The sequence below is a fragment of the Hypomesus transpacificus genome, chromosome 20 (assembly GCF_021917145.1).
Source record: "Hypomesus transpacificus isolate Combined female chromosome 20, fHypTra1, whole genome shotgun sequence".
NCBI classification, from domain to species: domain Eukaryota; kingdom Metazoa; phylum Chordata; class Actinopteri; order Osmeriformes; family Osmeridae; genus Hypomesus; species Hypomesus transpacificus.
In genome coordinates, this window is record NC_061079.1 from 820,466 (window position 1) to 845,261 (window position 24,796).

At 47.9% G+C, this 24,796-nt stretch overlaps 1 protein-coding gene across 11 annotated transcripts in view; it reads right to left on the reverse strand.

Annotated features, from left to right (window-relative positions):
* The window catches only part of ncam1a (neural cell adhesion molecule 1a), a 155,154-nt gene that overhangs the window by 39,964 nt on the left and 90,394 nt on the right, over window positions 1-24,796 (reverse strand). For all 11 annotated transcript variants that reach the window (XM_047042935.1, XM_047042933.1, XM_047042932.1 and 8 more), the window contains exons 2-8: window positions 7,696-7,770; window positions 5,912-6,121; window positions 5,306-5,449; window positions 3,756-3,893; window positions 3,150-3,267; window positions 2,180-2,340; window positions 1,887-2,029 (exon numbers count right to left, since the gene is read on the reverse strand). In XM_047042935.1, coding sequence (XP_046898891.1) covers window positions 1,887-2,029; window positions 2,180-2,340; window positions 3,150-3,267; window positions 3,756-3,893; window positions 5,306-5,449; window positions 5,912-6,121; window positions 7,696-7,770 — 989 coding nt within the window. The remainder of the gene's footprint in view (window positions 1-1,886; window positions 2,030-2,179; window positions 2,341-3,149; window positions 3,268-3,755; window positions 3,894-5,305; window positions 5,450-5,911; window positions 6,122-7,695; window positions 7,771-24,796) is intronic.

Genomic DNA, 24,796 nt, shown 5'->3' on the forward strand with positions numbered 1-24,796 from the left:
TCGTTATCGTTCCCCAATAACAGCACCAGGTCAGGTGTACGGAGCGAGCAGGCGAGAGGGCGAGCGAAGTGACACTGGCGAAGGTGTGGACGAGGCACCGTGAATAATCCCACGCGGGGAGAAGAGGGGGGCGAGAGCAGACTGCTTTAGACACTCCTCTTCCTTTCACCGACTCCCCTTTCTTTAGTCAAACACAGAACACTGGCCGAGGCACATCCTGATGAATTAGCCTGCATTGTTTGACCTTTCCAACGTGAAGCCTATTCCCCCCCCTGAACACACATTGTGGGCTTGCTCTCAGCACCGTCTGGGGGTTCACTGTGGGTCAAGCAGACTGCAGAACCCAAGAGATGAAGCCTCATCACCGCTTCAAGGGTCAGAGGTGACGGAGAAGGTGACTAGATATACGATGAAAGTCAGTGCCTCTACCCACACGAGAACAGCCATCTTGATAATTGATTCAATCCATTATCATCATCAGTCCTGGTGATCACATCTGTGTGTATTGTATTTTGTGTGTGTATACACACACTATAATTTATTTATGAAGTAAAACTTTATTGTTCACTGCAGTTCACTGCCCAGCTTGGCTCCTCCCCCCAGGTGTGGAGGACAGTACCCAGCTTGGCTCCTCCCCCCAGGTGTGGAGGACAGTACCCAGCTTGGCTCCACCCCCCCAGGTGTGGAGGACAGTACCCAGCTTGGCTCCACCCCCCCAGGTGTGGAGGACAGTACCCAGCTTGGCTCCACCCCCCCAGGTGTGGAGGACAGTACCCAGCTTGGCTCCTCCCCCCAGGTGTGGAGGACAGTACCCAGCTTGGCTCCACCCCCCCAGGTGTGGAGGACAGTACCCAGCTTGGCTCCACCCCCCCAGGTGCGGAGGACAGTACCCAGCTTGGCTCCTCCCCCCAGGTGTGGAGGACAGTACCCAGCTTGGCTCCACCCCCCCAGGTGTGGAGGACAGTACCCAGCTTGGCTCCTCCCCCCAGGTGTGGAGGACAGTACCCAGCTTGGCTCCTCCCCCCAGGTGTGGAGGACAGTACCCAGCTTGGCTCCACCCCCCCAGGTGTGGAGGACAGTACCCAGCTTGGCTCCTCCCCCCAGGTGTGGAGGACAGTACCCAGCTTGGCTCCTCCCCCCAGGTGTGGAGGACAGTACCCAGTTTGGCTCCTCCCCCCAGGTGTGGAGGACAGTACCCAGCTTGGCTCCTCCCCCCAGGTGTGGAGGACAGTACCCAGCTTGGCTCCACCCCCCCAGGTGTGGAGGACAGTACCCAGCTTGGCTCCTCCCCCCCAGGTGTGGAGGACAGTACCCAGCTTGGCTCCACCCCCCCAGGTGTGGAGGACAGTACCCAGCTTGGCTCCTCCCCCCAGGTGTGGAGGACAGTACCCAGTTTGGCTCCTCCCCCCAGGTGTGGAGGACAGTACCCAGCTTGGCTCCTCCCCCCAGGTGTGGAGGACAGTACCCAGCTTGGCTCCACCCCCCCAGGTGTGGAGGACAGTCCCCAGTTTGGCTCCTCCCCCCAGGTGTGGAGGACAGTACCCAGCTTGGCTCCACCCCCCCAGGTGTGGAGGACAGTACCCAGCTTGGCTCCACCCCCCCAGGTGTGGAGGACAGTACCCAGCTTGGCTCCTCCCCCCAGGTGTGGAGGACAGTACCCAGCTTGGCTCCTCCCCCCAGGTGTGGAGGACAGTACCCAGCTTGGCTCCACCCCCCCAGGTGTGGAGGACAGTACCCAGCTTGGCTCCACCCCCCCAGGTGTGGAGGACAGTACCCAGCTTGGCTCCACCCCCCCAGGTGTGGAGGACAGTACCCAGCTTTGCTCCACCCCCCCAGGTGTGGAGGACAGTACCCAGCTCCACCCCCCCAGGTGTGGAGGACAGTACCTGCTCGCCCTCCTTCAGCACGCGGTTGCGTGAACTCCAGGACACGGTGGGGATGGGGTCACCTGACACCTCGCAGGTCAGCGTGATCTGCTCGTCCAGCTCTGATGCAGACTGGTTGTTGAAGTAGGTGATCTTGGGCGGCACTGGAAACAAGCCCAAGTACAGGTGGGTGAATGTGGGTTTGGTGTTCTGTGCTTGGCTATTTGCAATCAAAAGTTTGTTTCCACACAAAGACGTCTTCAAATGTCCTATAAGGGTAGTGGAGGTGTTTTCTAGGTTTCCAGCCATCTTACCGAACACATTCAGGCTGACTTCTCCCTCCTTTTCCCCGGCCTTGTTCCGGGCGATGCACGTGTAATCTCCCTCGTCCAGTTTGTTGACGTCCAAGATCGTCAGCTCCGAGCCGTCCTCGTTCAAGCTGAATTTCTCATCCGACACCAGGACCACCTGGTTCCTAGGGGAGGGAGAGAGGAGCGGACAATACACATCAGCATCACATCCTAGTCCATACAAAAGGACCCTGACATCGCGCTTCCATTCAAAAGAGAAAAAGAGCCGGAGGGCAAGAATACAATCTCAGCCGTCCTCCCTGAAGAGAACGCGTCCAGCTATCAGACGGAATGTAAACAGACACCTTCGATTCGGATTTATCACAACAACTGGGGCCGTGTCATTGGCTTTCTAGCCAGAGTTGTGTGGGGTGTCAAGCTAAGACGTGCATCTGAATCTCCTGAGCGTTTGAGTCCCTCTGCTCTGCTGCATGTCTGAGCCCCTCTGTAAATCTCAAACAGCAGAGCTGCTGCTCAGTTCTGGACCTCGAAGCCTCATCGGTATTCTCGTAGACGCAGCGATCCCCAGGAGATGTCAGATAGAAACCAAACGACAGCCCTGTCAGGCACTCTGGGAGATACATAACAAATGTTGAGAGCGCTCTGCCTCCCACCCCAATCTCCTCCCTCTCCTGTCCTCCCTGTCCTCCCGCTCTCCCTCTCTCCCCCGGCAACGGTCTGACACCATGTTCCTCGCCGTCCCATATTCCCTCTCGTTCATTTGTATTCAGAGACAAACTGAGAAAGGAAAGAGGTGCCCGAGGAGCGCTTCGAGCCACAGCCAAGACAATCAGAGGCAGCCTTGGAAGTGTCTGATGAGGGGACGTCAGTCCTGCAGCTGAGGCGGTGGAGCTGCGTCAGTGAGACCTCGTGTCCAGACGAACGCGGCAGCACCTGCGGGGGGGTTTCTGAGAGACAGGAAGGAGACACGTACCGCGCCCAGGTGACGCTGGGTTCAGGGAAACCGTCGGCGTCGCAGGCCAGCATCACCGACTGTCCGCTGTCTGCCGTGGCGTTTACCTCCGACTGCCTGGTCCTGATGGTGGGCAGCACTGGAACACACGCAGCGCCACAGTCACACAACTACTAGCTACTAGGCTTTTGAGCTGACCTGTCAAAGGTAACATGATCCTTCCTGAGGTAACATGATCCTGCCTAAGGTGATGTTGCCTCCTGAAGTCTCTACCTTAGGTTTCATTAGACCACTTTTTGAAAAGGGTAAATCTGTCCCACTCACTTTTTTTCAGAAAATAACATTGACAAAGGTCACATCCTCTGTTGTACCGAAATTGGTGACCTATCGAAAACTGTGACCAGGGGTCGCTGTTCAGCAAATGTTAGGGTTAGAACATTTGCTGAACAGCGACCCCTTGTCAGTTTTCGATAGGTCACCGATTTTAGTAAAACACTAATCCCTTGTAGCTGTCCCACCCACATCTGAAAACACACATACGCCCCCCGTTTCCACGACGGGATTGCAAACATCTCTCCCTGAGGAGGGCCGTGTGTGTGGGCGAGCGAGGAACAGCGCGGTCCTCACCGTTCACTATGACCTTGATGACCCGGAAGTCGATCTCCCCGCGGGCCATGACGCGAGCCTCACAGGTGTACACGCCCTCGTCAGTCTTCTTGATCCCACGGATCTGGAGGTGGTTGTTGGCCAGGATCTTGAACCGAACTGGAAACATAACGAGGGTTCAGAAATATATACAATGACATATAAATATATATACCGCAATATACACACATATATATGCATCCACATACGTATATACAGTAAATGCATCCACAAACTATATTTAAATGAGTATGGTTGAGTTTCAGGGAAAAACTGTTCTTGGCCTACCAGCGATGTCTTTTTTATAAAATATAAAAATAGAACATGAGTTATTTCTTCTCAGTGGAACAAAGAAGAGGGTAAGATAACATATTCCAAAGTGGAACCATGTGTCAGAACCCAGCCACCATGACAAGCAGAGAACTCATTTAAGGAAATAAAATTCCTTTTAAATGGTTTATTTAGTGGCAACGTGTGTTCTGTGAAGTTAAGTGTGATGTCCTTTAACATTACATCTGTCGTATATACTGCGAGCATCGTTGTTTTTGTACTGTGTTTATTGTAAACATATCCAGTACCTTTCTGGTAGTACACAGTACTATATACTAGTGTGGAGATCCTAGTTCAGGGTTCATCTAGTGTTGTTATGTCAACAGCTCTGAGCTGGGAGCTCCCAGCTGCTTTAAGAGCAACAATGTGTCACAATTTGAAGTCTTGTGTATATAGTCTGAGAGCTTGCTTCAGTTTAAACATCTGGCAGCCAGTGTACAAATATTGTATGGCAACCACAGTATTAACTCGACTTCTCGTTTGAAGTTATGCCAGATGGAAATCTGGTTCCATGGAATGTGTAGTTGAGGGGGGAAATTATTTTGAATTAATTAACCAAGCTTTATAAATAGCTCTCCCTAAGTGTGAAACAGGCATTGGCATAAAAAAAGGAGAGTTGTAATTTAGTCTACAAGCATGTGCAGCTTTGATATGAAAAGGTTAACTGTAGCAATGTGGAACATGGTATTTACATAAGCAGTTTGGTGTTTCAATCTCGTCTACAATTAGTGGTTTCTACAGAGCAAAACACATCCCCATTCTGCATCCAAGAGAACGCAGCGGTCCTCTGGCTGCCTTCCAGCGGTCGCAAAGGGAGGGGTCTTTTAAGGTTAAAATAGTCCAGCTCAAAGGAAAAAGCAAGCGACTGAAAACCCCTGAAAACTGAGATATCCCAGAAGACTTCTTCCACCCTCTATCTGCTGACGTCACTTCCTTTTGATCAGAGATCACCTCGTTTCCTGGGCACCCCCTCCATCAATTATCTCAGAAACAACTCGTAAATAACTCACAATCCTCGGCTGTACACTGTATATGGAGACGGAGGACTCTCTGAGACGGTGGGGGTGTCAAAACAAAACAGAAACAACAACAAAAACAGGCAGAAAAGATGAAAGCTGTGCTGGCAGAGGAGGGGCGGCAGACAGGCTCGGGGGGGGAACAGAACAACCCACGTTGACACGGCGACTTGTTAACCCTCTCACCATCTTTGGCGACCTGGATCTTGGATCCTTTGTGTTTCCAGATGATGCTGGGGGGAGGAGAGCTGATCACGTCACAGACAATGTTGGCATCGTTGCCCTCGTTGAACTCTTGCGGGGACGGGGAGCTGTTGAAGGTAATCTTCTCTGTAGGGGACAAGCACAGTGCGTGTTAAGACTGTCAGGATAAGTAACCGATAATCTGAATGGACAGTCTGGCCTGTGAGTTTAAAACAAGGCAGTTCTCCTGGCCTTATGTCTGCAGAACTGAAAACCAAATATGAGTCATGCTTATCGCTTATTATTCATAGGTTAATTCTGAATAATTGAGGTAAACATACGTCACGCAGTTGCAAAATTTGCGAATTACGAGGAGGAACCAACAAATGAGAATTAAGTCCACAGCAAGGTTATAAGAACGCCATTTGTTTATCCACAATAATTGGGGCGGAAATAGGGGTGAACCAGTGCAAAAATTACAAAAATTAACATTTCACAGATCGCTTACCCGAGCAAATCAACTCACCTGACCCAATCAGAGTTTTCTCAAACAAAAACAAGAACCAAGTCTCCAAGAAAAGTCACTGGGCTAAAACCCTGGGGACTTACGGAAGATCTTGACGTGGACGGTGGCTTCTGCTTCCTTGTCCCCGTCGGTGGCGACACACTTGTAGATGCCCGCGCTGTCGACGTCGGCGCTGTAGATGGTGAGCGTGGAGGTGGACTCGTCACTGCGGCTCACGAAGATGTCCTGTCTGTTGGGGAGGATCTTCTCTCCGCTGGGGGAGAACCAGTCAATGTCCTTTGCGACTCCAACAACTGTGAGACAGGCGGGCGGAGAGTTAGGAATTTAGGAAAGAAAATCTGTTTGCTGGTCTGTAGATGTTCATTTGAATGATCTATAAATCTGAGAAAATGCTGGTGAAATGTGATGCAATCACTATATTCCAATATAAATAAAAATAGCATAACCATAACAAATGAAATTATCATTCCGCCTAATTGATTTATATGTGACCGGTATTCCTCCATGGATCTATGTCTAGATAATGCCTAAACAAAGAAATATTACTGCAAAAATACAAAACAATCATGCATTGTTTTCTAACAATTGGCTTGGATGGACTGTTTTATGAAAGATTTAACTTTCAACTGGTGTTGACGCCTCAAGAAGACGGCCAGAGATAAAATCCATTTTCTCCCCGAATGACAATGTCTTCTTTCATTCATAATAGAATAAAGACCTACCGCTCAAGGTAAATCTCAGACGTCAACAAGACAGGGAGAAAAGTTGAAGGGCGCTGCTAAAGACAACATTGAGAGGAATACAAATATATATCATCGTTTGATCTGTTTTTCAGGTTGAGATATCAGACTCTGTTTTTTATTGTCTTTTTCGTTATGCTTTCTCCAGCAGTGTGCCAAGAGGCCAGTAGTGGGAAGCAGTTGTCTGCTTGCGTCCTGCTAACATGGGGGGTTCCTCCTGTTCACGTAGCTGCCTGAGAGCCAGAGGGCCTGAGGGCCTCCTCCATAAACAAGCCATAAGCCTCTCAGCCCTCCACTTGGGAGCTGCTGAGATCCCCCTCTAAGATCTCTCTCTGTCTCTCTGTCTCTCTGTCTCTCTGTCTCTCTGGCTCTCTGGCTCTCTGGCTCTCTGGCTCTGGCTCTGGCTCTCTCGCTCTCTCGCTCTCTCGCTCTCTCGCTCTCTCTCTCTCTCTCTCTCTCTCTCTCTCTGTCTCTCTGTCTCTCTCTCTCTCTCTCTCTCTCTCTCTCTCTCTGTCTGCTAAGATCCCCCTCCTGTGTTGATCTTAATGGAATCCGTTACTCACAAGATGTGGAGTAGCTCCACATTGCATTCTCTCCCTCCCTCCCACCTCCCTCTCCCCCCATTTCTTTCTTCATTCTCTCTCTCTCTGTCTCTGCCTCTCTCTGCCTGTCTCTCTCTCTCTCTCCTCCCCATCTCGCCCCCTCTCTCTCCCCATCTCTCCCTCTCTCTCTCTCCTCATCTCTCCCTCTCCCTCTCCCTCTCCCTCTCCCTCTCCCTCTCCCTCTCTCTCTCTCTCTCTCTCTCTCTCTCTCTCTTCCCCATTTCGCCCCCTCTCTCTCCCCATCTCTCCCTCTCTCTCTCTCCCCATCTCTCTCTCTCTCTCTCCTCCCCATCTCGCCCCCTCTCTCTCCCCATCTCTCTCTCTGTCTCTCTGTCTCTCTCTCTCTCTCTCTCTCTCTCTCTCTCTCTCTCTCTTTCTCTCTCTCTCTCCTCCCCCCTCCCCATCTCTCTCTCTCCCTCCCAGTCATGTTGTTCAGTTCTCTCGTCATCAAGCTGTCTAAACAGTCCTGCACGTGGTCCAGGGTGGCGGTTGATGAGGAGGGTGTCGTGTACGTGGCACACCCACCTTGACAGAGGAAGAACTTGGAGTCTCCCACGCTGATCTCCCCCTGAGTCGGTACGATCTCCACCTGGAGGGAGGCTGGGGGAGAGGGGGAGGAGACATAACCAAGGTTAGAGATCAGGAGCAGCTGGCTTCAAAGGGAATGGACGACGAGGAGATAAGGACTACATATGGACTGCTTTGTCTGAGCACAAGGAGACAGCAGGTTGTCTGTAAAACCAGAGGATATGTCAAGGAACATTTTCCCTTTGTTAATGTGAGTTTACGAAAAGGTTCTGCTGAGAATTAGAGCAGAAAGGACATGCATTAATGTCAAACATTACATACAAACTTTACACTGAACCCATTTCTTTTCACTTGGTACTGTAATACAGCTATATTGCAGGCTGACACCAATCAGTAGAGATGAGTACTTTTGGTCTCACACATAATGATGTGTCAATGGGGCTTATACCTGGCTCAGGCAACTGCATTAGGCAGCAAGACCCAAGTTTACCATGATTGCTAGGGTGGCTGATGTCTCCATAGCAACCACGAGTACCACCATTTCTCATTTATTGAAATGCTTCCGTGTCAGACACGGCACAATCTCCGACTAAATATGACAATTAAAGCCTCGACACTATCACCCAAAGAGTGGAGCTAAATGATAGGGTTCTATCAAACTTACTTCGATATGCAATTACGAGGCGATCCTAGGTGAATCGATGGTGTTTCATATCGTCAACTGAAGCTTCCATTTTCACTCATCACTGAATGCTATCTAACCAAGATGTGACAGTGAGTCTCCATCTTTTTCTTTGTCCCCTAGCCATTAAATTCAGGAAATATAATGCCATAAATCAAAGCATATTAGACTAGCTTCTCTGAACCGCACATAATCTGCGTTCTGCATCGACTCACCGGCATGAAAGACAGAGGCTGTCTGAAACCGCTCCCTGTCCTCTCTATACTGCACTGGTTTAGGGCAGCCATGAACCACCTTTCCCACTTTGCATTTGAATTTGAGTTTTCAATGGGTTGGCAGTGCACCTGTATTGCCCTAGAGGACCACTCGTTAGCCGGAGCCCACAGCTTGGGAACATAGACTAAAAGAAAAAACTGAAAACAAAGGCTTGACAGCTGACAGGTGTGAGTATTAACAACACAATCCTCTCTTTCTCTCCCAGCACAGCGTGGCAGGTTGTCCCAACACTGTTCCAAAATTCTGCGAATATAGCATTGGGGATATGTTAATAGAAAGCAAAAGGACCTTTTCTTGTTTCTGGATGAGGCTCTTGCATTATACATGACACATTCTGTGACATTTTTCAAAATGCCCTTAAGCGTCGCCCTAACTTTATAATGAATTACTGGACATTCTCAAGGTTGGAGTTTTGTAAAAACACCCTGGCCCCCCCCAAAAAATGTATTTTCTGTTAGGTCAAACGAGACCTCTTTTTACAAGTCTAGCTGCTAATAGTGAAATGTTATTGTTAATATATTGTTATTCCTACTAATCATTCCTCTGTTAGGTTTGATGTGCTTGGAAGAGACTAAGATGGTTCATGTGTCTGATCTTACCAATTAATTTGGGTTGTATGGTCTTCAAAGGCATTATCCTTTCTTGCTTTTCTAACATGACTCATATTAAGGCTTTCCCTTATTCCAATTAAAAAATTAAAAAAAGATCTTCAAAAGTCTGACTCGGAAAACAAGTGATTCAAGCGATGACGTGGACAGAGTGATATTGGTCTTTGGAAGACTTTCCTAACACCCATGCTAAAGCCTCCTTGCTGATGCACTGTGAACGTCCTACAAATACAGTTTTGCTAGAAATATGCCGTCCTCCACCACAGCCTCCCCCACAGAACCGATCGGGGCTTCGTTACAGGGTAACACAGAGTAACACAGCCCCGAGAGACACTGAAAGCAGCATTTTAAAGGGATGTTTTCCTTTCTGCTATGAGGCATATCACACACACACAAAGACAACATCTCCTATTCCCTGCCCCACCAAGGGGAGCACATGCTTAGCAGGAACTCACAAACCGATACTTAAGTGCCCCCCCCCATAACAAGCGAAAATATAACTTGGAGTTTACAGACAATAGCACAGTCTTCAAGCCTAGTGGGTTAAAGGTCTGTCTATAAAAGCTATTTTATAGTCAATGTCATTCCGGGGGAGGATGCAGCTCAGTTGTTAGAGCCCTTGACTGAATATCAAGAGGTAGCAGGTTCAAATACCCCCTTGTACTGAAAGTTGCCATAGAAAAAAGTGTTCGCTAAATGAATATATTACGTTACATTCTCATATTTGGTTTTTGTTTTCTGTTTGCCTTAAACCCCAAATCATATTGTTGACAGAGCATAGTCACACAGCAGGAAATGTAATGAGAGAGGAGATCAACAAGCGAAAAAACGGAACAAATCCTGAACACTTCAGTATTCACCCCCACCAGGCTGCCTGTTCGAGCACACAGACCCAGACCAGCTTCCCAGCTCCCCAAATCCCCATCCCCCCCCCCACGGCCTTCACTCCTCCCTCCCCTCCCGTCCCCTCTCTCCCTGCTGAGATGAACTCTTTCACTGCTTTACAGATCTCCATTCAAGACCTGCATGTCCGAAAGACGGGATTAGAAAATGTCGAGCACAGGCATGACATCATAATTAGAAGAAACAGGAACGTGTGATTAATGTGGAGAAAGGAGGCCTTCTGCTGCTAGACAGAGCAGCAGGTCCCATGAGGAGGGTTACTGGGCAGCTGTAAACGTCTGATGCTAATATCACCATTGGGGTGAGAGGGGCAGGCTGTTAAACCTGCCTGACCAATTTAAGTAAAAAGCTATAACGCTAAAACTGATGAAATAGGTCAATTGGATGGAGGTTAATTTATGAGCCGAAAATGCAATCTGAGAGATGTCCCAAGGCTAACAGCTTTGAATAAAACAAGCTTGATATCCACTCGTACAGTATATTGCAGCAAATAATATCCAGGAAAATATATGGCTGCACTACGGTTTGAAATACAGGACTCTACCAAAGCACTCCATACATCACATTAAAAAGACAGTTTCAAACGGGTAATATTTTTAAGAAAACAGTATCCTGTACATGGAATGACAATAACTTCCTATAACTGTCTGAGGTGATCTACACAGCTAACACAGAAACATCTGACCAACTAGCTTTTTAACCAATCAACACGCTGTACATATGCTTAGAAACCCTCCGTCTCAATATTTCTACAATTCTCTTGAAAAACAGACCTTCTTGGCTGCGCACAGCACCGTTCACCGTCAGTAGGTCGACAAAAAACGAGATGGCAGCTATTGAATGTAAACTGGCACCGCTTAAAGGTGAATGTGATTATTCAGAATGCTATGCTAGACAGGCCATGATTAAATGATCAAAGGCTATGGCCAAGTTCCTTGCCTCAGTAGTTAGATTCCTCACACCAAACTGTCCATTCAAACACAACCACACCTTGGACAGTCAGCAAACTAAATGAGCTATATCGGAAAAAACAAGAACCACTTCCAACATACCTCCTCAGCCTTCCTCATTGTACATAGAAAAGCGTTAGCTCGATCCTAAAGCCTGTACGATAGTAATACACACGTAGTGGGGTAAAGACATGATGAGCCCTATCTTTAACCCCAGCGTGTGTCCTCACTGGCTTCCAGAGGAAGCTTGCAAGGGGACACTCAGTGAGATCGTAATGTATGCTAAACCTCTCACCCTTCTTAATCGTACACTTGGGTTCCTTCCCCAGCCTCTCACTGCTAAATGGGCCGTTCCTGCACTTAAGTGAATTGATCATCATAATCAATTACGTCTTAACACCACCCAGTGTCCATGCAAGGTTCACCGTCCAGATTTGGCCTCTTTGTTACACAACAGTCCATTTCCTGAATCCAGTCTTTTTTTTCTGAGGATGCCGGGCAAATTTCCTCCCATCATTAGTTCTGCATGAGTAAGGAATGGAAGACACTTCCAACAGTGGTAAACACATACCCCTCATCACAAGCACAGGGCTATGAAGTGATGAATCATCATTCAGTTAGTGATATTCCTGTTCAGGGGTGTGGAGTCTCAGCTGTCGTCACTGGCTCGTGGGGCAACAGACGTTTCCAGAGGATTCAGGTTGGTGACGGAGGATGCGTACAGAACCATGACCTTCGCATCCATGACGAAGGACGGGTTGTTCCTGAACAGCAGCCGAACTGAACCAGGGTAGATGGTCCTACCTCCGGGGCATCTTAATTGCCCTATTTTTACCTCCAGCATGCTGAGGTGGAAGCACGAGGCTCCTTGGGTGCGGTTATGCAACGTGCGCAGGCCTGGGGCTGAGTGTCGGTCTTGGCTACGGAGGTATGCATGCCTAATTTGAGCTTGGAACTTCGCGAGGTCACAGCTTCGTTACAATGCAACTTCAGCCAGCCCAGCTGTTGGGATGTTAATATGCCAGCCATGTCTGACCAAACACACAACGCTAGCCGGGGCTTTCCACAGACAAGCCAGAGTGTAAACAACAGGGCTGCATACAAAGGGCCAAGTCACTACACCAACTGTACAAAGAACAAATGCCACACGTATAGCCATAAAACATTTTCAAGTTTAGCTCGGTTAGAAGAAGAATGCAAAACAGTTATTAATCAAGTGATGTGACACACACACACACACACAAATGCTGATTTAAATTCCACAGTTTCTAAACTCTCCTATCAATGAAAATAGACGTGTGGTGAAATGAGTGTGCATTGAAAGTGTGAGGGTATAGTTTAGTGTTTATGTGTCTCCATGAGTCTCCATCTATACGTGTGTGTGCTTGTTGTCCACACATTTGTGTGTGCCAGGGCAGGAGGGCACACAGGGTGAAAGGGGAGGGTTGTGGGGGGGGCGAAGGGGGGGGGGGGGGCGTGTGCCCCTCATTACCAGCTCCTCCTCCCCTCCACGGCCTTCCGGTTCTTCCTGCTCTGTGTCTCTCCAGCCAGGCATGTGAACAAGCCAACCATGCCACAACAACGTGTCTTTGGGAAACACACAAGTGGAGGAGTAAAAACCAACTTCAGATGATAATGGGCTTTGTGATATGGGTCTGGGGTAATGTTAAAACTCCTGCTTGTCTCACAGAAGAATAGAAAGTCGCAGCTAACAGAGAATCTCTCCGCCCCGAGGTGACTTGTTAGCGGTCACGCCTCAGTGCGGGTGAGGAGAAATAAGTCCTGTGACCAAAAGGACACACTCGAAAAGTAATATCAGCACAGCGATTAGGTGAACGGCCACAGATCAATAGTCTTCGGCGACGCGCGACTTGGAAGTCAGCGAACCCTCGGCGACTGAGATCATAAGCACAGCGGCCGACACGTCTGCCTTTTCTATTAGAAGAGGAGTGGACAAGAGGAGGGATGAGCTTAGCTACTGATGCACGTTATGTTTTCTCATCTCTCCCAGGCTTACTCTCACCTCTCTTGATGATAATTGCATTCTGGGGAGGTCGAAGGGGGCTATCATTACCCACAATCCACCTCTATTTGGATTCTGTTTTGGCTCCCTCGCACCTTTCATCTCTCGAGCTGAGAGACTATTCAGAGATTTTCTTTGGAACTCGGTGGTGAAGTTGGGAGTCGTACTTCCCCCCGTCCAGGCTACTTTGGAGCCCCATCGAGCCTGACTGATGACATCAAAGACAGTGAGCATGAAGAGAGAGAGAACACACCAGTGGCAGTCACTGTGCCCCGTTAGAGGGGGCACAGTCAGAGGGGGCACTGTCAGAGGGGGCACTGTCAGGGGGGGCACTGTCAGGGGGGGCACTGTCAGGGGGGGGCACTGTCAGAGGGGGCACTGTCAGGGGGGGGCACTGTCAGGGGGGGCACTGTCAGGGGGGGCACTGTCAGAGGGGGCCTCGCACAATTAAAAGCGTGAGAAATGGAGGGGATCAATGCAGAGGCGAGAGGCAGTCACGAGAAACCCAGAGCGCATTCATGCACCTTAATGAATATGCCAATAAAGACAATTGGAAAAATGAGTCTTTTCAAACGAAACTAATTGTTACGAATGCAGCGACGGGATAGCTCCTTTTGTGGCAGGTTGTTTGTTTACAGCGGTCAATGGGAACGACCTTTTGAGCGGAAGTCACAAAACTTGGAATGAAAAGGAGTGGGGCAAGGAAAGCTTAATGTTTCCATGCAGAACAGGGAGGCTGAAAGACCACAGTATTGCTGTATTTTACTTTTCATTTGTATCTGATCACATTAATTGTACCCCATAGCCTCCCACTACACTCAGCAAAAAATTGCAGCAGTGCTTTTACGATTGGCATCATGGAAATTAAAACAATCTCAGAGCTTCTGCTTACCTGGGCTTTTAACCATCTATTGCTTCCTGGTACTTAACAATCCCAGACACCCAGAGCACAGAAACACTGGATCTAGGGGCTCACTCTGGCTTTATCCACCTGTGTGCGTGTGTGTGCGTGTAGGCCTACAGCATGTGCTTCTGTCGTCTCAAGGCAGAGATGAAGCCTCGTAGGAGAGAGGAGCAGAGAGACAGGGCCCTCAGAAGGAGGAGCAGAGAGACAGGGCCCTCAGAAGGAGGAGCAGAGAGACAGGGTCCTCAGAAGGAGGAGCAGAGAGACAGGGTTCTCAGAAGGAGGAGCAGAGAGACAGGGCCCTCTGAAGGAGGAGCAGAGAGACAGGGCCCTCAGAAGGAGGAGCAGAGAGACTCAGAAGGCCCCAGACAACAGGAAGGCACCAGCGATGCGTCAGCAGGCTGCAGATAAACCCTCTCTGTCTCTCTCTCTCCTTCTCTCTCTCCGCCTCTCTCTCTGAGGGACAGGACCCTTTCTAACTCGATGAAGAAAGGCTTTCCACCACACTGGAGCTGCACAGAGATAAAGAGAAAGAGAGGGAGAGAGGGGGGGGGCTTATGGATGCCAGCGGCACCGTGCTGATCTCTCCTGCGAGGAGAGAGAGAGAGAGAGGGGTGGAAAGAGAGAGGAAGATAAAGAGACAGAGAAAGACAGGGGAGGATGGAGGGTTATGGAGAGATGGGACCAAGGGGGAAGAGGGGGTCAGAGGGGGTAGCAGAGTTGAGCAGTGTTGTAAGAAGAATAAGAGGGGAAACTGATTCATCCTGACGTTCAATCTGTTTGACTGAACATCAAGCTCTGACGCCATTTTGTATGATTTAAGGTTCCCTGAGTTGAAAAAGGACAACAATTTAAAATGAAACTCAGTTTTCTCAGAACTCCCAGTCTGAGAAAAAGATGGATGTTGAATCATGTTGAGCAACTAAGTCATATGTTTGGAGGAGTACTTCTGTGGTCATAATCGCAAATCGCAGTTAAATGTTCCACCCACGCTGGTTGTTAAACTGCACTGAAACCAGCACTTGACATTCAGGTTCAATGTCCCTTCAGGTCGTTAACAAAGCTAACAGTCATCACAACAGCTTTTGACGCAACAATTAACTTGTATTGCTATTGTTTTTCCTCCACCTTCACAGCACAGAGCATTGCATTTTTCATGATCGCGTATTTGAGCGACGGCTGTATCGTCGTTCAAAGCATCAGGAAATGTTCCGGTTGACCAATGTTTGAAAGAACTAAACATATGCAAAATCTCTCTCCCCCTCATCCTCACCCCCCCCCCCCCCTTCTCTCTAAACGGAAGAGTAGAAGCGCTTAATTAATGCATTTTCTCCTCCTGAATTACCTCGAGCATAAGTTATATTAGCATTGATGATAACTGTGCCTGTATGTTGCCCCTCAGCATGGAATCTTCCCGCTCACATTAGACCAGGGAGTTGGGAAGCTAATTGCTTCGAGTTAGCGAGAGTGAGACTGGGAGATTGAGGACGAGTAGGCTATAGGCTACAGACTTTGGGGCAGCATACATTAAAAGAACCCACAGCTATCACGGTACGACATAGTTAAAATTATTACCTTAGAACATAACCAAATCCGTCATTTCTTCCTAACCGACGAGGAAGAAACTAACTAGCTAACTCCTAGCATTTTCTTGGCTCTCTTTAGTTAGCCAATATCTACAGTGGACATACAGTAGTGGTAATAAAACGGGCTTATTACCCTTCCAGTAACCAGATTTACTGTCATTACCAGTGAGAGCCTGTGAATGACAAGGCAAATTTAACAGTTGCAGGAAACTATTCAAGTTGAGGGGGAAGGGTGAGGGGTATTGGTATGAGGTCCCAGTAACATCGGCTCTCAATGGTGAGTTTCCAACATGGCGGGGACCACCACTGAGCTGTAATTAGAGCTAATTAGCCCTGTACTACTGAAAGTCATTCAGACTGTTGGCTTGGCAGTGGAGCCCTGAAAAAACGGGGGAAAATAGGCCGTAGAAATAGAGGCTTTCCCTGGGGTTCAGTCCTGTCCAAATCACGTGTATTTGCCCTCCTCCCCTTCGGACTTTTGCGAAACCTGCGCTATTTGGTGTTCTCCATAATACACAGTTTGCTTCTTTAATCTAAAATGTAATTCGAAGGGCTTTGATGCAGAGGATCTCTGTAGAAGGGGAAAGCGGTCCCCGTTAGAGAAAATGTTTGATCTTCACAAGGCAACTCGCTTGGATCAGCTGCAAATTAGTTTATCGTTTCTGCCGCACAGAGACAGACAATTTTTTCTCTCCGCCCGTCGACTCTATTGTACACTCTGAATGTGCTCATTGAAGATTTAATCCCAATCTGTAAACAATAACCAGAAGAGCCTGGGGATGAGATTTGAAAACGAACGTTTCATCTTCACCACGGCTTTCATTAGCAGATAACACTCACACACAGAAAGAATCATTTAGGTGCCCAAGTTGTAATACGCATAAAGGTATCTACTAAACTATCATCCACATAACTTTGTGCCTGTCGACTCCACAGTTGAGAATTGTATTAGGAATTATTGAAAGTGCAGAGAGTTCATGTTGAGAGGACTGCACATGTCCAATTAAAGGTATGGAGGTGGTTGTAACTCATCCTTTCTGCTCCTGGAGGAGGCCTCTGAGGTCAGATAGAGGTCAAAGGTCAGGGTGAGTATATATATAAACTGAGTTCGGCATACCTTGGAGACCCACTGACCAGATCAACCAAAGTCAGGCCAGAAATATGAACATTTGAAATTCTAGGCTTTGTTATATTCCTGCTGTACTGACAGCTTTACAGTCTGTCCAATTCTGTTTCTGCTGTCGATTTAGATATCACCCCCAGAGCACCAAGGAGAGGGAAGAAAGAGGCTTGAGGGTTCCAGGGAACGACCGCAACCCGATCCCCAAACCGCCCGCCCCTCGTGTGACCACAGCTCTCTGAACTGGGACAAAACACACACGTAGGTGGATGGACGGCATGTGGAGCGAAGGCCATGTGTTCGGTCCACTCAGGAGGAGATTGTATGGAGGAGGACAAAGTCGTAAAGTGGACAGGAATGTGTTTCATAAACGGCAGCTCCTTCCTGTCCTGTGAGACACGACCAAGCGAAGCAAAACACATTTGCCTGTTTATTTATGATGCTGGGTGGTGAGGACAGGGAGGGATGGTGATGGAGCCTGGATCATGGGGGCTTTGGGACCCCGTAGGGGGCTACTGAAGCCTTGGCACATGGCGAAACCATCAGTCTCTCTTGTCCCCTGAGTGGTGGGAGAGACTGCTCTGAGAGACCTCTCCTTCGCAAATCTGTTTCTAAATAGGAACAAGGGACTGACTTCCCTGGCATTCCACACAGCTTTTAAATTCACGGCCGTTCTATCCGAATAAACACGGCGCATAAAAACAGCGTAGGTCTTTTTGGTTTGACATCAAAAGCGAACAGTTGAAGAATTTGAACAAGGGAAGAAATGAAGGTAAAGAAACAAGTGTAATCGCGTTCTCCAAGGGTTTGAGATCAGGCTTGAAGTTGACAATCATTCCAGGGTCGTCTTTATTCCACAAAACAGACTTGTACAGCATACTTTATATGTTTTTTAGTCAACAAGAAAGCTCACCTTGAAAGTTTTCTTAAGAAAAGAACATCTTAAGTCCCCTTTAATCAAGAAATCCGCTCTCAAATGACAAGTCTTGTTAAGCTCCCGCAAAACTCCTCTGTGTGTCGATGCTCGTCTAATCAAACGGACGGCTGCTATTGTAGGTTTCATCTGGCGAAGGCTCATTGAATACTGATGCTAATCTCCTCTCCACTGAATTTTGCAGGTCAAAATTCAGCTCGCCATCAGGACTGAAAAACCCCACTTTGCATACATCTACTAGTCCTCCTTGTCTGAATGTGACATACCAAACTGAGGGATTGGACCAAAACACCACACGGAAATAACTTTTCCGTAGTGCATCTTTGAAATGTCCTTGGGTAAAAGCCAGACTGTATATTTTGTAGAAGCCATTGTAACATCCTCTACTGACATAAGATTAACAGTTTCTGCTTTCTGTTTTGACTTGTGAGGCCACACAGGCATTTAGCACAGCCAGAAACCCAAGAATCAAAATCAAATGACAATTTATTTGTGCAGGCTTTTTCCTAAGCAACGCCACAGCCCTTTTCTCAAGCAGTGTCACACAGGGCTTCACATACGCCCACACAACTGCACCTAAACCTTCAAGAAAGACAAGGAAACACTCCCAGGAGGAAATTGGAAGAAACCTTGAGAGGAGAAATTTAGTGAGTAATTCAGTGAGTAATCTGAGCCAAAGCCTTTTTCAGGAGACCAAAAAGGCAGCAGTGGAGGTGGTGGGGTGGTGAGCTCTGGGAACAGAGGCCAGGAGATACCCAGACAAAGACACCAGGGACAGAGGCTGGGGTCGAGGCTGGGATGTGAGGCTAGAGGCCAGAACAGAGGGGCCACCAGTGACGCCAGCACCTCTGCACTCCTTTGAAAGGGTTCTTCGAAAAATGTGTTGAAGACGTCAGCAGGGTTGTGCATGTGAGGACATTGAACCGGCTTAGTAAAGACTGTCTGTTTCTTAGCTTCACACAGCTTCACTGATTTGGTGATTCACAGCAGAGATTAATCACTGTCTGAGTAATGAAGCACCTACTTCTACAGCTAGTAAGGCTCATTGGCTGGTCGTCACACTCCAACTAGCCACATTGTGAGTGGAGAGCTTTCTGGAAGAGAAAAGTCATCTTGTCCCTTTCGTTTTCTCTTAATACTGTGTACAGAATGGATGTTGCAATACCAGTCACAGAAGGCACGTCAGTAACCCCAGAAGAGGTCACGGGAGTTCAATATTGCCCCGGGGGTCAACCTATCTGTAACACTGGCCTGCCTTTGTGTGAAAATCCACTTTCCGTTTTCCCAATTCTCTCTTTCAGTCTCCTCCTCCTCAATTCGGTTTCTGTCTCATTCTCTCCAGGGAACAGGCTCAGTCAGTACAATAGCTTTAGTGTGAGTGAAGTAGCAAGGCTTGCACTCTAATTAACTAATGAAGAAAATGGACCCTTCTACCCTTTCCCAATTTAGCTGAACCCATGTTGCTATGTGCTCAGAGTATTACCTCGGCTTTCACATCTGATCCAGATCACCTGAGGGGGGGGGGGGGGGGGGGTATTTACTGTCACTGCGACTTTTTACGGTGGTTTGGATAAAACATTCTTTGAGGGTTTAAGTTGGTTTAGGTGCAGTTCTATGGGCGCATGTGAAGCCCTCTATGACGCTGCTTGTAGAAATGGCTTTTCATTTCATTTGATGACAGTGTATTGAAACTGAAACCGTATTGAACATTGAAAATGTATTCTATGCTCAACAAAGCCTTACTTGAGCAATGTGGTCACCTAAAGTATCTCTTCAAGGCCTCTTACTTACTTTGACAATTTTCCTGGGAGAAAACACATCATAATAGAGTAATAGAATATTGGATCCAAACTTATTTTTAATTTAACTATGATTTTAGTCTGGTATTGAATGACTAGGTCAGGTTTACAATGTGTGTTGACAGACTTTAATGACAGACCACCGGACCTGTCAATCAGAACAACAAATTAATGTTAACGACTCAAAACCACAATTCTCATTTGCGATGGCTGTCAATCACACAGGAGAAACAGGGACCGTACACACTGTATACACTAACCCTACAGTACAGCAGAAACAGGGACCGTACACACTGTATACACTAACCCTACAGTACAGCAGAAACAGGGACCTTATACACTGTATACACTAACCCTACAGTACAGCAGAAACAGGGACCTTACACACTGTATACACTAACCCTACAGTACAGCAGAAACAGGGACCTTACACACTGTAAACACTAACCCTACAGTACAGCAGAAACAGGGACCTTACACACTGTATACACTAACCCTACAGTACAGCAGAAACAGGGACAGTACACACTGTATACACTAACCCTACAGTACAGCAGAAACAGGGACCGTACACACTGTATACACTAACCCTACAGTACAGCAGAAACAGGGACCTTACACACTACATACACTAACCCTACAGTACAGCAGAAACAGGGACCGTACACACTGTATACACTAACCCTACAGTACAGCAGAAACAGGGACCTTACACACTGTATACACTAACCCTACAGTACAGCAGAAACAGGGACCTTACACACTGTATACACTAACCCTACAGTACAGCAGAAACAGGGACCTTACACACTGTATACACTAACCCTACAGTACAGCAGAAACAGGGACCGTACACACTCTATACACTAACCCTACAGAGCAGCAGAAACAGGGACCGTACACACTACACACACTAACCCTACATGAGTGAGACAAATGGCAGAAGTGCAAAGGGAGATTTGTAAGCACCACTTTAAAACAATGAGTTTATCCAGTGGCAAGCAAGGACACAGCTTAGTTAGAAGGTTCCCCAGCGCGATAAGAGCACGCGGGGATGCCAGTGTTGTCCTTCATGGGCCAGTGCCCTTGTGCAAAGTGTTGACAGTGGCTAAATGACCCAAGAGGCAGGCCGGGCAGGGAGTGCCTTGGAACAACTTGCTGCAACTGAGGAAGTATTTCTGTCATCCAGGCGCCTGGGTTGTCCAGGCACAGTGTTGCTTCTTCATCTCAAAATATCGGGTTTCTATGGCTGCAGTCCTGCGGAGGTATTGGAAGTTTGGTGTTTGGAAACTGTTAAAAGTGATTATTCCGCCAAATTTACCATTTGGAGTCTGAACACGTCTGAACGTAGTTCGCTAAGTCTTATACTTCTGAATATGTTGTCAGGAAAAACCCTGTTTCCGTGCCCTGCAGAAGCTTTGTAAAGGTCAGAATGGAAGGAAAGGTAGTATATAATCAGGGAGCATGACCTGATCGATCAGAAATTAGTCTGGATGCGCCTTCATGCCACGGCATACCGCCGTTTGTAAAATGCCGGGGGAAATGCCATTCGAAAAGCCATCACAAAACACTAATACCCAAGTGTTAGTCTGCAGTTCAAATACAAGAAAAAAACTTTTATTTATTTTTTTACCCTTCGCTCAACGGGGAATATTTGTGAAGCTTCAGATAGGTACAGACAAGGAAAAAAAGGACAAAAGAAGTGTTTGTGTCTATTTATCTTCCCTCTCCTAGACACACAGGCCCACGGTGGCAGGTTTCTCCCATTATCGGAGTGATAGATCCACACAGCGGACGGCCTCCTCATAGAGGATGACCTTTCAGGTCCACCTAACTCTTCTTCTCCTTTCGTTGTTGCCTAGCAACAGGCCGTGCAGTGCAGCGGGCGGCGGGTGAGAAGGGCGACAGGGGGGGGCCTCTTCAAGAATGTGTGTGTGAGAGAGAGAGAGGGAAGAGCTAGGGATGAGCGGGATTAGAACAAAAGAGAGAGAAAGATAGAAAGAGAGAGACGGAGATTGAGAAAGAGAGAGAACCTAAGAAGAAAAGCGGGAGAGAAAGAGAAAAGAAACAGCGAGAGAGAAGGAGAGCGAAAGAGCGAGCGAGAGAGAGAGAGAGAGAGAGAGAGAGAGAGAGAGAGAGAGAGAGAGAGAGAGAGAGAGAGAGAGAGAGAGAGAGAGAGAGAGAGAGAGAGAGAGAGAGAGAGAGAAAGAGCAGGAAAACGAGTGCACAGGTGTCTCCCAGGAGCAGAAGTCAGCAGCAGCTCAAGGCTCCGGTCCTCTGATGTATTCATTAGCCTGAGAACACGGGCTCAGGGTCTGCATGTTGACATTTGAAAAATGAAAACGCTCCGGTTTGCTCCTCCGATACGGAGCCACATGTGGTTCAACCCACAGCCCCGAGGGGACGTGGAAGTTTGATTCCTTATTAGCGTGCACTACTCGCTCTCCTCACGAGAGGAACCTTAGGTCTGCTGCCAGCGCCTAGCCACAACAACAACAATGTCGGTCTGAGAGATGTTCCATGCGTGGATGTGCCCAGCTCCCCTTATCTCGCGTAACCCTGAAACCAAAACCAAATCTCTTTAACAATGTCCTCAGCCAGCTGAAGTTCAGCTTCCTCCTCTCAGCGCGTCTCAGAGGATGCCGAGGGGCTCCTCGACTCAACGCATCTGAACGCCGTAGGAGCAGACTTCGCCTTCAAAGGAACGCGTGTGAATGATTCGCACCATGGGACGTCCCACAGGGGAGGTAATTAACAGGACAAGGAACGTCGCCAAGACACTGAAGCCATGTGGATGTGGTGTACAGTGAACAACATATGGGATACAGTCCTGCTTTATTGAGATATCGCAAAGCTGGCAGGTTCATTTAAGACTGCTTGGGAATTCTTTAACCACTACCAACATTACCCTTTGACCACCAACTGCAACACAAGGGGTCTTCTATCAAACAACAAGCCCAGATTCCATAGTCACACAAAGACGGCCATTGTAGATGAGTAAGCCTTCCTCCCTCAGCCCAAAAAAACAGATCAGAACATTTCTTTGGAAGTTTAATATTTTATTTTTTACGTTTAAAAAGGAGTTCTACTGACGGCCAACAGCTCTGCTGTGTGGTAATAGCAGTCCTCTATGACCACAGCTGTTCGAAGAGGCAAAGAAACCGTTGATATCGTGGGCAAACATATATCCCTTAGCTGCAAGAGACCCTAATCCTTCATCCGGCTTCATCTCAATGTCGCAGCTACTTTCAACAACTAACATTTAACTTCTTGGAATTTTAGTCTACGCAGGACAGGAAAAATCTATCTTTTGTTTTGGCACAAGAACTACAGTGCTGTCATCTGTCAAAAAGATGGAAATTAAATATCCAGACTAAAAGGAAAAACCAAACCTATGCTGGGGAGATTGTTCGGTCTGTGCTGTGTAATTAACCGGAGCATTTTAGAAACAGACAACAAAGGATGTTGTTTATATCTGGACCACAGGTTTGTGAGGTGAACGTGCAAAGGCGAGATTGAGCCTGTTTGTATTTGTTTTATGCAGCTGTGTTGATTGTAGTCAGGTTCACTCACTGTGTCTTCATGTGTGTGACAGCCATAAGGCTTAGGCTGCTAGCTACTGCACAGACCACATGAGGAACAGGAAGACTCTTCAGGGGCACGATGCCGGCCGCTTCGAACACCTCCCCTCGTGTGACCACGTCCTGCCATGTAGCACGACTGACATGGAGAATTCGGACATGATGGATTTGACCACAGTGACTCTCTACAGGACCGTGTTCATCTCACATGGCTGCTTCACGCAAGCTGAGGATCATGGTGGCCAATGCTTGAGACTGATTGGACGACTGAACCTCGCCGCGACATAAACCCAACGACGAATCATCATGTAACACAGCATTACATCTCAGGCAGAAATATACACAGGCCCAATTTACTACCCAAACAGAGTCACAAGGCGCCGGCGACATTCAGCGCCACGGAATCTCTGTATGCATTTCGGAGACTGGATGAGGGTGGGCGGGGGGGACATGAATTAGGAGAGGCTGGCGTAACGCCAACATGCAACTATCTAAGGACTTGTTATTCCCCTTTTCAGGTGAAGGATTTGTGGGATTTCTTTTCAACTGGAGGGTCTCTGGGCAAGTTGCACCTTCCTCGCTACCTTCCCCCCCGTGATTTGTGGAACCGTTCCCCCAAAAATGATTGCTTCCGCCAGCCAGGCCCTGATGTCATCAATCTGTGGTGTGGATGTGAGGCGCTGGCACATTGGCAGATGTCCATGTCATTAAAGTGTCCCTGGGCGCAGCGTGATGGGGCGATGGGGCGATGGAGCTCTGAGAGGCACGGCTCGAGGTCTGGGTCATGTTTTCTTAAGGGCCCCACTAAGGCCAGCTATAACCCAGTGCAGCGCTGACCAGAAGACCACATTCCAGGCATCCATGCTAAAGTAGCCCCCACGGGCTTTCGGGGAAAAGGAAGAGAAAAAAATTACGTTGAGAAGAATGGGAGCTCTGTATAACGTATCCCTGAGGATGTTTTGGTGAAATCCAAAAAATCCATGACAATATGAATGTGTTTGGATAGAACCACATAATTTCCCACTAAACAAGAACCAAATGAGAATATAGTCAATGTTGGCTGTTTTAAAAAGTCAACAACACAAAAACCAAACAAGTTTTTTAGAAATATGTTTTCAGAGCGTGTGGGGGGTCCAAGCTAACACGTACTACACCAGCATTTCGAATTTGCTGGCTTCATGAGTGAAAAGGATTATTTTCAGTAACCCCATGAGGTTAAACACTCAAGAGGCAGAGCAAGAGGCAGAGCAAGAGGCAGAGCAAGAGGCAGAGCAAGAGGCAGAGCAAGAGGAAACCAAAACGAACCTCGAATCCTCCAGTCCTAGATGAACCCCTGCAGACAGATCTCTGTGTTTCTCATCACACAAAAAATTGCTATCTCACCGAGGGACAGTTTCAGGGGCATTCACCGTGCCGATTTAATCAGCCAGACACGTTTCGTCTGGCTGTGACAGCAAAAGGAAAATGAAAAACATAATTTTTTATTATTACAGAAATAGAGGGTGAACTAAGCAAAGAATATTGATCTCACCGCACCTTCACTGCATATCTGCAAATGCCCTTTTCCAAAGTGCAGCGAAGCGGAGACAAGTCATTCCTTTTTTGAGCAGCCGCTGTGAGGGCTTCGACAATACCCCGATCTCACCGCTAAGCAGCACAGCGTTTCAACACTCCAACACGAGGGTGCCAGACACTTGACTGACCATTCAACCCTATTTAACCAACATTAATA